The sequence below is a fragment of the Pungitius pungitius genome, chromosome 3 (genome assembly GCF_949316345.1).
Source record: "Pungitius pungitius chromosome 3, fPunPun2.1, whole genome shotgun sequence".
Taxonomy (NCBI): Eukaryota; Metazoa; Chordata; class Actinopteri; order Perciformes; family Gasterosteidae; genus Pungitius; species Pungitius pungitius.
In genome coordinates, this window is record NC_084902.1 from 9,392,401 (window position 1) to 9,405,582 (window position 13,182).

Below are 13,182 nucleotides of genomic sequence, written 5' to 3' on the forward strand. Positions count from 1 at the left end.
CAGAACGCCGAAAGGACGGGTTGAAGTCGATACGAGAAGTCTGGATAAAAAAAACATGTGGATGCTGGTGGCACTGTGGGAAAATAGTGTAGAAAAATGTATTGCAGCGATTGAAAATAACATTGTTTTATGAGTACAGCTCAAACAACTATTATTTTTGGGAGAACCAACGAAGTTACCAGAGATCGAGTTTGATGGCGTGCGGGCGAATCCATGTCCTCATCAACGGAAGACTGAGGACCACCTTGAGTACATTTTCGAACTATTAGTTTCTGAAGTTATCCTCGTCTTTTTTTTATATCATATAAATAAATATTTGGAAGAAGAATCAATAATATCTTGACTTGGGTCGCCCCCTTGTGGTTGTAGATCTTTGCATGAAAGTGTCACGGCACGGTGAGGAAATAGAAGTTTCCACAAAAGCAACAGGTTCCCACTTTGCACCTGTAAGTGTATACACGCCACTTTATACCTCTACATCAGATTCACCCTTTACAGGTACGTCAAGAGGAATTTAACCAGAAACAGGGCACCAATAACACGGCTCCCCTGGGGTGATAATACAAGGTCTTTATTCATGTTATTTGTGACTGGTCTCTGAAATATTTCCTATTTGTCTAGCTATCGATCATTCTCAAATGATATTTTACCAAAAATACAAAATAATTGATGTTCCTCCACACAGCAAGTATAAAAACCTCTAGTGAGACCGATGTACACTAAAGATGATCTTAACTTATACTAGTTTCAGAAGTCAGATCTCATAGAATTGACCTGTTTTGTATGCGCCAAGCTGTGCGGAAAGATACGGATATGATTGCCTTTGTAATTTCATGGTCATTCCACTGTCTTTGACTATGAAATGCAAGACACACTACCTAATTTATATAAGTACAGACAAACTGCTGCAGGAGGCCAGTGTGAAAGCAAATACAGTAGGTTCACTACAAAGTATGACATGATGTCATGATGTCTGAGGCTGTTGGGGTGTTGTGGATCATGTATGTAAACGTTACAATGTGTATACTGGAGCAAGTACATTTACAGGAATACGGCTTAATCACCAAGACATTTTGGTAAAAAAGTAAAAGCAACCACAAGAGAATTGTGGAGCTGAGAATCCTGATTTTATTACTCCTAGAATGGATCTACTCACAATTTGTTGTAAGATACCGTGTCGTGGTGCACATCACACAAGTATTGTACACGTATAAAACATCATTCTAAGGATGGCAATGATCTGGTGATGAGAAGTGGTTTGTTTTGGGAGAGTTCTCTGCAAAATGTTGTTATCAGTTCTGTGAATCTGTGAATCCGATCATGCACAATGACCTGCAGTTAGAAAGGCACCTGCTGTACATTCCACTCCCACATTCCTTCACGAGGCTGAACAGAAGCACATTAAGAGCTCAGAGCGGATATCCGTCTGAAATCTGAACGCTTTTTACATCAATCCATTCGATCCTAAAAAAAACCCACAGAACCTTCTGGGGCTTTGTCATTGGGCAACTTCCTCTTCCATCCATAATACAACTTAACTATTGAATCAATCTCTTTCTCCCTCCGACTCTTTTGTTACAACTTCCTAGTGGTGTAAGAAAACATGACCAGGGGAAAAGCATGAATGCAAATGAAAGTGAACGCCTGTGCCAGTGAGAGGTGACAAAAAACAATATAGGAAAATGTGAGAAATGTGAATTTAATTGCTTGTAGTTAACATTATCATTTCAGTAAGCTGTATATGTAAGGAATCATGTGCACGCACACACACACGCACACACACACGCACGCACACACACTCACACACACACACAGTCATGGAAATTAATATGAATGTATGGTCTTACACACGCATCATTGCTAGTTTTATGCTGCCTTGAATAATGATGACCCCTGTTTATCACCATAACAACTTCCCATTCAGAGTCTTAGTACCTCATTTAAACCACAACTCTCAACCGTCTAAGACACTTTTTGAGTACATATTATAGACAGTGAATATTTCCAGGGATGGTCACATAAGACAAGCTGTGTCATTTAATTTTCCCATTTCTGACGTAAGCAGCAAGTGTCTCATCGATGAGTCATACACCTTGGTTAATTTATGACCCAAACCCCAATCCCCATAACTTAAATACAGTGACAGTATACGTGTGTGATCTTCATCATCCTCAGGTTAAGTAGCATCTCCTTCCCTTCTCTAGTTTCTGGATCTCTGAGCACAGACTGCTTGGTAAGACGTCTGAGTGGCAACCTGCAACTCTGCGAGCTTTTGTTCAAGTCCTTGCTCATCAGTGTTTACTGGGTTTTCGGTTTGGCGCCACCAGGAGTTGAGTCGTGAGGAGGGCCACCACCCTGGGCAAGTCTGTGAAATCTGTGGGAGATAAATAGAAGAATAGATAGGGCAACATATTTAGGGACTTCCCCAAGACCTGCATGTGCCTTTGAGCATTTAATATTCTCTTAATGTGCCTTAGAGTAGTAGAAAATATGCCAATGTAACACACACATGCATAAACGTATTTAGCCATGCACACAAATGACCGTACAGTACCATCATGGCCTAGGTAAAGTGATTTAAATTGCAACTGCATTATAAGTATTAAAAATATTCCTTATAACTATGTTCAGAAAAATGTTGCTATTTGGACAGAGGTTCAAATCCGTTGGGCACTAACTGCCTCAGTGTCAAAATAGCAGTATGAATTGACACATTGTGCCAGAAGGTGGCGCCATACTCACGTGTCCTTGACGTTGTCAATGTGTGCCTGGATTTTTGCAATGAAGCTGTCCAGCTGTTCCTGCAAAAAAGAAAAGAAAAAGGGTTAAGGTCTATGTAAACAAGGGGAGCCTTCAATTTGACAATGTAATAAATGAATTAGGAGAGTTATTACTTGGCGTTGTCTGTAGAAAAGTGGCAGAGAAAAAAGTGCGATCACACCTGTCGGATAAAGAAGAAATAAATGTAGAGAGGTTAACTTAGCAGCCATTTGGTGTGTTAATAGATTCCATATTTCAAGCACTTCCTTACTGATGATGAACAGAGTAAGGCCATTGCACAGGTCTCCCAGAAACGTTACAAGGTACATCAGAACCAGGAGCTAAGACAAAGAGAGAGAGAAGTTAGCGAGCTAGTTTGACTCCCATCAACACCGTCTGCACAATGCAGTAAATCCTGCAGCTCTACAACACAATTACCCCAAAGATGACATCGAGATTTACTGGATGAGGAAAGGAAAGCGCTCGGAGTACGGGACTCCCAACATGGGTCTCTGTGATTCCCCTTATATGTCACAGTGTCACAGTACTGCGTTTGGGATCCACGTCGCCCTGATATGGGACACCCCCATCTCAGAGGGAAAGATAATCCTGCTTATCCCGGGAGTGCGTACCTCCACCCGTGTGTCATGTCGCATACCGGCCAGGTCAGGGTTGAGGCTCGGAGGTCCTGGGACTTATGGGGCTGAGTCAGCTGACACTGACCCACCTCCTACGCCAAATGTGTTAAGTCTGCTGCTGTTCATTACTAAAATGCCACAATTATATTAGAGATGATTTTAACTAATAATATATACAAACCTTTCAGCTGATGCTAATGCAAATACATTCATTCATTTTTAAAATGCGACTTAACATACTATAGCAATAAATGTTGAGTACACTGTTGGGAAATTTCACACTGGTGCTAACGTTTTATGTCTGATTCTAATATTTAAAAGATGACTGCTGTAAAAAATACACATCTTTTTTGTTAGCATGTGTTTGAAATCTTTTCACTCAAAGGAAACATTGATTTTGCAGATGCTTCCATCTAATTTGGGGTTCAGTTTGTCGACGTCAAGATGTGGACAACAGGGACCAGAGAAGGAACAAGCAATATGAAGATTGGTAGTCGCCACACTTCACCTCGAGCCATGTAAGCACGGTTTACATTTAAAAAATAATACAACAATACACACACACACACACACACACAGTTCAAGTGATACCGACAATAAAGGTGAGGCAGAATGTCTCCTTTTTTGTTGTTGTAATGGTATCGTTTTAGAAAGGTACCAATTGTCACATTATCACCAAAAGTATGTAATTGGAACTGACAGTTTGCATCGGCCCTCATCTAGGAGTCATCAACTTTAAGGTTGAATATCAAGACAGGCAGTTGGCATGGCGATGGTGTCATCTCCAGTGATGGATTGAGATAGATTGACAGATCTACTTTATTAATAGATTGATGGAAGAGGATGACCAATGGAGCAAAATGAAATACACTGAGAGGGAACTAATCACAAGTTTCTAGATGATGAAGCAAATATTTTAATGCTATGATTAACTCGACGTGTTAGCTTAGCTCACCTTGATGGACTCTAAGAGGTTTCTAACAAAAAAGAGTCCCTTCAGAGAGTCAACAGCTGACAGAGTCATGATGATGGCTTTCTGCACATAGAGGTCAGCCTCCTCTCCACTGAAACTTATGTCCAGGTCCAAGTATGACCTTAGAGAAAATTAGACAACAAAAAGAGGAAAGTAAGTTGAGTATTGAAGATAAACACTTAATCGTTTCTGACTACTCCTTCTTGTGATTTTTTCCTGCAATCATGAAGCCCTAATATAATAGTTACATTTATACATATTATGTCTATTTGTAAAAGAAAACAACAGCAAAACTGCCTTTTCAAGCGAACACACACACACACATTTAACAACCATAATTGCAGCCACTAAATATTTATTTATTCTAAGCAACAACAGTGAAAAATATTCCCATTTTAAAATGCAGGAAATCTGCTTAACCAAAGAATGAAAATGCCAGGAGTGCAAAGGCTTGTGGTTAAATGAACTCAGATGCTAGTTTTGGAAACATAAATGCTCCGTGAGTGAATGGGGTTTATCCTTCGGACAGTGACATCATACAAAAACTGGACAAATGTCCACTGTGCTTAAGGAAAAAATAAATGCAGAGCATCTCACTTGAAGGGATGTTCTCCGTCGCCCCAGTTGAGGATGTAGAGGACTTGATAGTAGATGCGCACTGAGATGGTGAAGCAGATGACAGCCAGGGAGATTGTGGAGATCACCGTGATGATGCTGAGCTGGAACAGGGACAGCAGGCCAACCACTAACCCAGTTAGGATCATGCCTGTTCGCTCCGTGTCCTTCCAGTAGATCAGGTCCATCGCTGAAAGACGACACGAGAGGTTTGGAGGAAAAGGAAGAGGAAATAAGTGTCACAGGAAGGCAAGAAAACAGAGAGGTAGCGATGCAGGCTAAACAGTGCCATGGATGAAGAAATAAGTGTAGAGTAGAAAAACCCGGGAGAAAAGTTGGCTGACAGAACATACATGTGATGTGGTATTACAGAATTTGAACGTAAATAAAATGATTGATAGAATAATCGACATACTGTTGTTACTTTATCCATCACCAAACGTTAATTCATCTTTTCCTGGTTTTAACATTGGAACTTCAGCAACATCCCCCATGAGGCAGAGAGGGATTTCTAGCCTCAAGCATGAGAGAAGACTCTCGGCGACCAATACGACGCGTCATGCTCTGGCTCCAGCTAAATTTAGCCTACAGATGAAAGAAGGAAGCAAGCGGTTGAGGAGAGTTTAAATGTAGCATTTCACAGCACCTGCTCACAGGCGTCAGGCCAGCAGCAGTGCGCTTTTTTTTCTTTTTTTCTTCTCCACGCTCTGTTGGTGTCTCTCTGTCGCCTGGCAACAGCTGCCTTGGTGACGGAGGCGTCCATTGAGTCATGCTACACCAGATTCAGTTCATCCGCTAAAATACGTGATCAGCCCACGCCAGTTTGCTCTTTGCTTAACATAACCTCATTAACTTTTATAAAAGACCATGATGCATTACGAAACGTTTATTTTTAGTGTTGTGTATTAACAGAGTAGGCCGGGCATTGCTCCTTGTGTTTATCATTCAGTGAAATGCCAAGCCTCAGCATTAGAATAATGGGAAGCCTCTTTGAGTGGAGTACACCAGCAGCAGGTGGGATATTTATAAGCATCACTGCACACAATTAAGACCCATGACGCCCCCAGCACACACCTGTCCAACGCGTTTCTGTTTCTGACGCTGTCACTCTGGTAGAGAGAAACCAACAATGGAGGCCTGAGAGCATCTAATCTATGAACAGTATTGACCTAGAAACAATAGGGCACCTGGAAGACACTGCTAGATTTGAATGCACTCAAATAGTTGGAAGGTAGAAGAGCACTGGGTAAGTCAAGATTAGACTGATGTGGCCTTACCCATAAAATAGCAACCCGAGACTCTTCCACACAGTAGAAGACAGCTTACAGTATTAGCTCTGGTATCGGATCAATACTCCGATCAAAAAAGTTTGACATTAATTGCTGCATCATTGCTCATCCAGAACTGTACTGGACGTGTTGTAAATGTTTTACATTGTTCATTCTGTACACGTGATGTCGTTTGGGCTCAAGCCCTCCTGGGAGAGAGATCCTCCCCTGCTGCTCTTCCTCGGGTTTCTTCCTTTTTTCTTCCCATTGAAGAGTTTCTTTACTTTAATGCCGATAAGAGGATTCCAGGATGAGGATGTATCACGTATACCGATTGTAAAGCCACGTGAGACAAATTTGTAATTTTGGGTGATATAAAATAAATTGAATCGAACTTGCATTTTTATATTCCCACTTACATGAACACTTTTGTATATGTACCCTAAAGGGGGGCTCCGGACTTCTTGTTTTTTGGCATTTATTGCGTACCTCAAAAACAAGCCGTTGAGCAAACTGATTTAATTAAGAACATGTGAATATACAATTCACATCATCAGATGCAATTACCGCTAGAAATCTAGGACATTCTCTTTACAACAGTAACACAATCCTAACTAGCCAACTAGTTTTTTGAGTTGCTTATTATAAAATTGAGCATTTGTTGTAATCAAATTAAATAAACCAACCAATGAAAAATTAGGAGCATGAGTCACACAGACCATGTATACTTCATCTCATCTTATTTTAACAATATTGATTTCATTTGACTCCATTCATGTCAGCTAAATCACATGTGTTCAAGAAATCTCGTAGTACTGCAGCGTAAAAAGGATCTTTTCGTGCCATCTTCTCAAAGAAAACACTAAAACGTTGAGCGAACCCAGCCGGCAAAGTTTACTTTCTGGCAAAGGTATTCCACAACAGGCCAGTTTACCATTTGTTCAATTACTGTTGCCTTAATGTGAGACGGCGACTACCCTGCATCTGAACAACTCGTCCGTTCAAAGCCAATCACATGCCTGTCTGATGGATGCTGCCACCTCCAGATCAAAGTGAAGCGCAAAGTAGGCTCCATTCCTACCTTCAAACCTTCTCACCTCAACACCAAAGATACAAAGCAAAACTGTTCACCTCTAGACTAGAAGTGGTACTTTCCTACCCTTCACGCGTGAAGCTGTAGCTACCCACAAAAATCAAACCGGTCTCAGAAGCTGACTTTCAGCTCAACGCTGTCAGCAAATACCACAAAAATTCTCGACGCAGGGGTCTTGAAAGTATCCTCTTTGTTTCCTCACCTTTACTGGCCATTTTGGTTGCTGCTCCCTCACAGCCTCTGTCCTTCTCTCAGCCCGGCACTTCTCCCCTCGCTCTTCTGAGCTGTTTTTGGCCACCCCCTGCTCGCTCAGCAGTCCAAAGGCCTGACAGCCCAAAATAATCTTGTTCACAGCACCGCCCACCTCTCATCAAGACTCCGAGAGCTTCACACGCAAATAGATGATTCAGAACAATTAAGAAATACTCTAATGCATCTGAAGTATCACTGGATCGTTGTCCTTTAGACAAGCAGTCTTTATGAAGCATGCACAATTCGAGAATGTCCTTCGAAGAAGAAGTTTTATAGAGTTGTGCTTGTATCCGTGTGCCAGCGAAACCCTGAAACTGGAGAACCAGGGTTTATTTTCTGTTATGTCACAGAGCCAAAGCTTTCTGTGTCAACACTACTGATAATACATTGATGAGGATTTGACTTTTTCTTGTTGTAGTAAATGATAAAATTGGAGATGCTGATTCAGAAGAGTGGGATCAGGCTTACAGTTGTACTTCTTTTTAGACTTACTCACCTGTTGGGTTTAAAAAGACGTTAAGACATTAGTATTAGGTTGAATTTTTTGCATGGGCCAAAACATAGGGGTTTGCTATCATTTAAAATGTTCAAGTGATGAGTGCAGATGTGATTCCTAAGGTTTGTGTTTCCCATTGTTTCTGCATTTCATAAAAGAAGCTTTTGAAATGTTAAAAAAAGATGATTTCTCAAAGCTTTTGATATGTCTGGGTACTATAACATTTACGCTAGATATACAGCCCCAAAACAAGTAATGAAACCAGAAGAGATATTATGTTCAAATAGACGCAGGATGTATGCTATTTATTCAGGAAACCCTAAACTCCAGACCCCAAGTCGCGGATTTACTGAACCCCCACACCCACCGAAAAAAGACTGAGCTGTACTCTAAGCGTCCACTTAAAATGCCATCAAGCTGGAAGACGGGGTGTTATCTCTTGCTCACTCCTTCTCCATTTCTGTTCCTCCAACACTGCTGAAGTGCCAACAAACTCCCACAAACCTGCATACAAAGAAAACACACGCACACACACACACACGGACCTGCCTCTCTTTCATTGTGTCAAACATACATTCTGACATCAGCATGTGCGAGATCAAAAAATAAGTTGATGCCAAGAATGTTTACACACAATTAGTCAATAATTCCTGAAAGAGGGTTGCCATGGCAATTTAAAAGACCGGCATTATTTCTGGGAAAGGGGGGGTGCCTTTGTCTGCCAGCTCTCTCAATGGTCCATGCTGAAAGTGAAATAGGATATTTTCCTTTTTTTAAGTATTGATGAAGGAAGCGGATCTCACACAGCAGCAAGACAATGGCAGACGCATTTAGAGGAAAGATGCAGACAAATCGTGTACCTGCCATATGGGCGCATACTGTCGGGTCCTTTGATAGGTCCAGTGCTGAAAACCAGTGATCGCTGACCAGCTGTCCCTGAGAGTTTTGACCAATGACAGCTGGTGACAGGGGTGCCGGGCCTCTGGGTCGCACAGATGTTAGCAGCTTGACTGAAATGGTTTCCCTGGTGATGGGAGACTCAGGCTCGGGGGTCGCAGAGGCTGCCGGGAAACAAAAGATGATGTCACTATTCTGACGACAGCAGCGCTGACCTTGCTGTACATAAGCTAAAACTATTAACTAAATTACATTACACTGTGCAACGGTATTTGAAATGCAATATTTGTGTCAAAGTTCCAGATTTGGGTCAATACATTTCTCATCATTTTCCATATTTACAACTTAAAATGTCTACTGCAAATAATTGAATTTAAGGGAATTTAAGGGTGACATGGTATTTTTTGCCATTTTATTTTAGTAGATATTGCTGTGGAGTCATTTAAAAAGGAAACTTACCAAAAGGGGGCTACTTATGTTGTATGTTTCTAAAATCCCATTTCATATTGGTGCTTTGACCAAGCTTAATGGTCTGTTTTGTCCAGAATGGACATTTCCATCTAGCAATGGGATGACACCTGCCGCAATTCCTAATTGGCCCAGGACTGTAAAGTCCCTTCTTCCGAACCCGTACTTAGTCAAAACTAACCCGTCGTAGGTATTTCCAGGGCCACATTTTGCCACGACACAAAGACTCACAAGATGAAAAAGAAATGGCATCTGTAAGGGGCCACTATACGGAATAAAACAAGCTCTTCACACCTTCTTCCTGTTTCTCAGCCTGCAGTATCTCTGAGGGGCTCTGATGTTGGGAAGATAGAGCCGCAGAGGGAAGTTGGGAAATCTGGGTCGGACTTCTCAGATGCTCCTGTCTTTGGATTCCTGCGTCTCTCCCCTGAGTACCTGGCTCCATATTATGGGACAAAGGTTGGATTGTAATAGCCTCAGTTTGTCTTTGCTGCTCCATCCTCTCAGCTGCAGTCGAAGTCTCCACCTCCATCCTCTCCTGCGCTCTCCTCTCTAATCCTTCCTCTCGACTGAGGAAGATTTGAGGGTCCCAGTCTACATCGGGGGAGTCTAATAGTGTTTCCAGGGTGTCCGTGTGGATTAAAGGAGTGCGACTTCCCCTGGAGCTGCCCCTGCGTCTGTCCCGGAGGTGCCGCGAGGATCCCACTGCGTCGGGCTCGGCGATGGCGATGTACGAGAAAGTCAGCTCGAAAGAGTTCTGGCGCGGCGTGCCCCAGATGGAAGGCGATGAAAGAAGACCCTCGTCATCATCTGGATGTCCTTCTCCCTCCTCCTCCTCCTCCTCCTCCTCCTCCTCCTCATCAGACCACTCCCTGGCTGTTTGCAGCTCGCACAGCTCAGACTCATCATTTCCACCTGAATGGAGGCAAAAATAAATCAATATGGTCAAACCTGTTTATTCAATTGCAGAGGCAGCAGCTGATACTGTGTAGTGCAGTGTCACTTTTAATAAATAGATTCATCAGATCATAGCAGCCAGGGAAAAAAGTATGACATCTTAAGTGTAGGAAACCCTCTTTGATAAGAGTATAAACATCCCTCCTTTGGAAATCTAGCTGTGATCAAAAATGTACTCCTGTGTTTAATCATGCTAGGGTTTAAGAGGTTGGGGATGCATTTCTCTTATGTTAAGTTAAAAACAAAGGCTTCCGTAAGCAGGGATTGTGAGAAAGCGTTTGCTTAATACCATCGGTGCATGGAGGTGTTGAGTCTGGAGTGGACGCCACAGAGCCATTTTCCTCTGAAAAAAACAAAACACAATTTGGCATAACTCTTCAACAAACCAACCATATGAAAAAAAGAGAAATATCAATATACATTTGCCAGCTATAACCCAGTTTTTCACTATCTCACAGTGATCTTCCCAGTGCACATCTCAAAACAGCAGGTGTACCAACGTTAAAGGTGATACATAACGTTAAGGCCCTGAAAAACAGTGCACCAAATTCTTTTGAGTCATTGTTTTAATGTTATAAGATTATGTCTATGAAGAAGTCACAGAAAACCGTTCACTTCTCATACTGTAGCAGTGTGTAGGTCAGTGATTGGCAGCAGCGGAGGCCTTCACTACATTGGAGGTCCAGCATGAGCTAAGAAAATGTAGCATATTATCTTTGCACATGTGTGAACAAATAATCATTACTCACTTAAATGCATTTGTGGACAGTGTCAGGTGAATATGGGGACAAAAGGATCACGTTCAAAGCAGATATAAAAGCACAACAAAGGCTTTTAAGGGAGAAGTAATTTGTATTATTTCTGGTTGCATACACAACCACCAACTATTTGCAAATCAGTGGGACACTACCATTCAGCCCAGTGTTTATCAAAAGCCGGAGAGAGGAATGGAGAAAAGGCAGGGAGGGAGGAGGAGGGGGCTGAGCTAACACACATACAATGCTTACAGCAGCTAGCAAGAAAAGATGCTGCCCTGGAATATATATTTATACAACGATGCCATAGTGAGATAAACATCCACGGACCTCCCACACGGAAACACAGAAGGAACAAAAGCACACTTACGGCAGTGGGAGAATCCTAAAACCTGGCCCATACTCCATCAAGGCATCGCTGGGCCCATCCTGTCTGGAAGCCCCCCTCCCCCGGCCCCTGCCCCCCGGCCCCTGCCCCCCCCCTCCCTGTTCTCTGCTGCCCTGACGTCCTGTGGATGTACACCCAGTCTCCCTCCTCCTCCCTGCGTTTCTTGGTCTTCTGCTGAGCAGCTTCCGTCTTCCCCCTGCTTCGCGCTGTCACTCAGCAGCCCCGCCCTGCCTTTCTAGCCGCCCGCCTCCCTCCGCCATCCTCTCTTCGTCTCCTCTTGCATCGTTATGACTGCAGCTGGAGTAATGTGTGCTACGGCAGAGGGGGAGAAGCAAGAGTGTATCCCTGCGTCTCTCACAGCCTGCTTTGCTTATTTGTCCCTCTCTCCCTGGTCATGTGATTTCAACTCAGCATCTTATAGGGGCAGGCTGCAGAAGAAGGAGTAAAAGGCCATTAATAATTTAATACGTGGGCTTATAAAAAGTAAACAGGAAAAGATGCATTTAAAGATAAAGCCCCAGTCTGGTTAATAGCTTAATAGCATGCAAGGTTAATACACTTCATGTATCATACTCCTGTTATATCAGAAATATGATTTTTTTTCACCTAAAAAACGGTATTATTTAAATGATATCTTCAAAGCTGGATTATAAATAATGTACAGGCTTAACTACAGTAAAAGCTTTTTTTCACAATGAGCAGTGAGGCCTGCGCTATAGTTAGAAGTAGGGGGCAGCAGAGTATAGCTGTGGCTAAAGGAAAAATGTGTTTATGTGAAATATTCACTTATGGTTATTCTTAGGGTTATTATCATTTTATTTTGGTAAAACCGCAACGAAATCTGCCTGAGATGATGTTGAACAACCAAAAATTGATTCCAATGTTCTGACAAAAACAACCTGGCTTACACAGGACTGTAATTAGTCTGTGGAATCGTCACTGTTGTAGATGTTTGTAGAGTTCTGAGATCTGATTTCATCAGAAGATGAAGCAACATAGGGTTGCTCATAACATACATCTTTGCTTTGCTCAATATATTAAGCGTTTTTTTGGCAAAAGCCTTACTTTGTCTAAGACCTGAAGCATATTATGTCTAAACCCAGTTCTGGTATTCTTGTTCGATAATGATGTTTTAGAGTTTAGTTCAAATTGTTTTTTCATTCTGACAGGTTTTTAGGTCGGATGATCTTCTCAAGATTATTAACTCTGACTCTTGTTTGCAAGTTTTAACTGTCACTGACAAAATATTCAAAATAACAGAAATGGAAGTGAATTTACAAAGTGGGTTCATGGGAGATATAGTTTGCTTTTGAGAATAATAAATTGCTGTGAGGTAGGACGTTTATTTAATGATCTAATAATCATGTTAAAAAGTGCTGTAAACGAACAGCGTTCACATGTAACACTGCCAGCAGAGACAAACACCGACTATAAACAGCTTTTTGTACTCTTACTTAAGCTGGATAAGAAGAAAGCATCGATATACTGTAGTCCTTAACTCTAGTTAAACACTCAGGTGTTCCTTCACGTAAACCAGGTCAGCAGCTACAAATGTACAGCAGTTAATGAGATTAAGACACATAGATATGCAGTGACAACATGGAATCAGCCAGTCACATACC

The 13,182-nt window shown here is 42.0% G+C and overlaps 1 protein-coding gene across 2 annotated transcripts; it reads right to left on the reverse strand.

Annotated features, from left to right (window-relative positions):
* Positions 1-1,105: 1,105 nt before the first annotated feature.
* rtn2a (reticulon 2a) lies at positions 1,106-11,644 on the reverse strand. 2 transcript variants are annotated; one of them, XM_037470268.2, is made up of 10 exons: positions 11,543-11,644; positions 10,707-10,760; positions 9,755-10,375; positions 8,956-9,156; positions 4,969-5,176; positions 4,354-4,492; positions 3,032-3,101; positions 2,895-2,941; positions 2,743-2,801; positions 1,106-2,374 (listed from the first exon to the last, which is right to left on the reverse strand). In XM_037470268.2, the coding sequence occupies exons 1-10, from the start codon at positions 11,571-11,573 to the stop codon at positions 2,299-2,301; spliced, it is 1,506 nt and encodes a 501-aa protein (XP_037326165.2). In that variant the 5' UTR covers positions 11,574-11,644; the 3' UTR covers positions 1,106-2,298. The 2 variants fall into 2 exon arrangements, with proteins under 2 accessions (XP_037326165.2, XP_037326173.1); XM_037470276.2 differs by lacking the exons at positions 8,956-9,156; positions 9,755-10,375; positions 10,707-10,760; positions 11,543-11,644 and adding an exon at positions 7,550-7,767.
* Positions 11,645-13,182: the final 1,538 nt, after the last annotated feature.

Excerpts from the sequence above, each read along its gene's own strand:
- rtn2a (XM_037470268.2), bottom strand. The coding sequence starts at position 11,573 with ATGGGCCAGGTTTTAGGATTCTCCCACTGCC. Across the intron at positions 9,157-9,754 it reads GGCTGAGAAACAGGAAGAAG|CCTCTGCGACCCCCGAGCCT; the intron begins GTGTGAAGAGCT and ends GTTTCCCGGCAG. Across the intron at positions 2,375-2,742 it reads ATTGACAACGTCAAGGACAC|ATTTCACAGACTTGCCCAGG; the intron begins GTGAGTATGGCG and ends TATCTCCCACAG.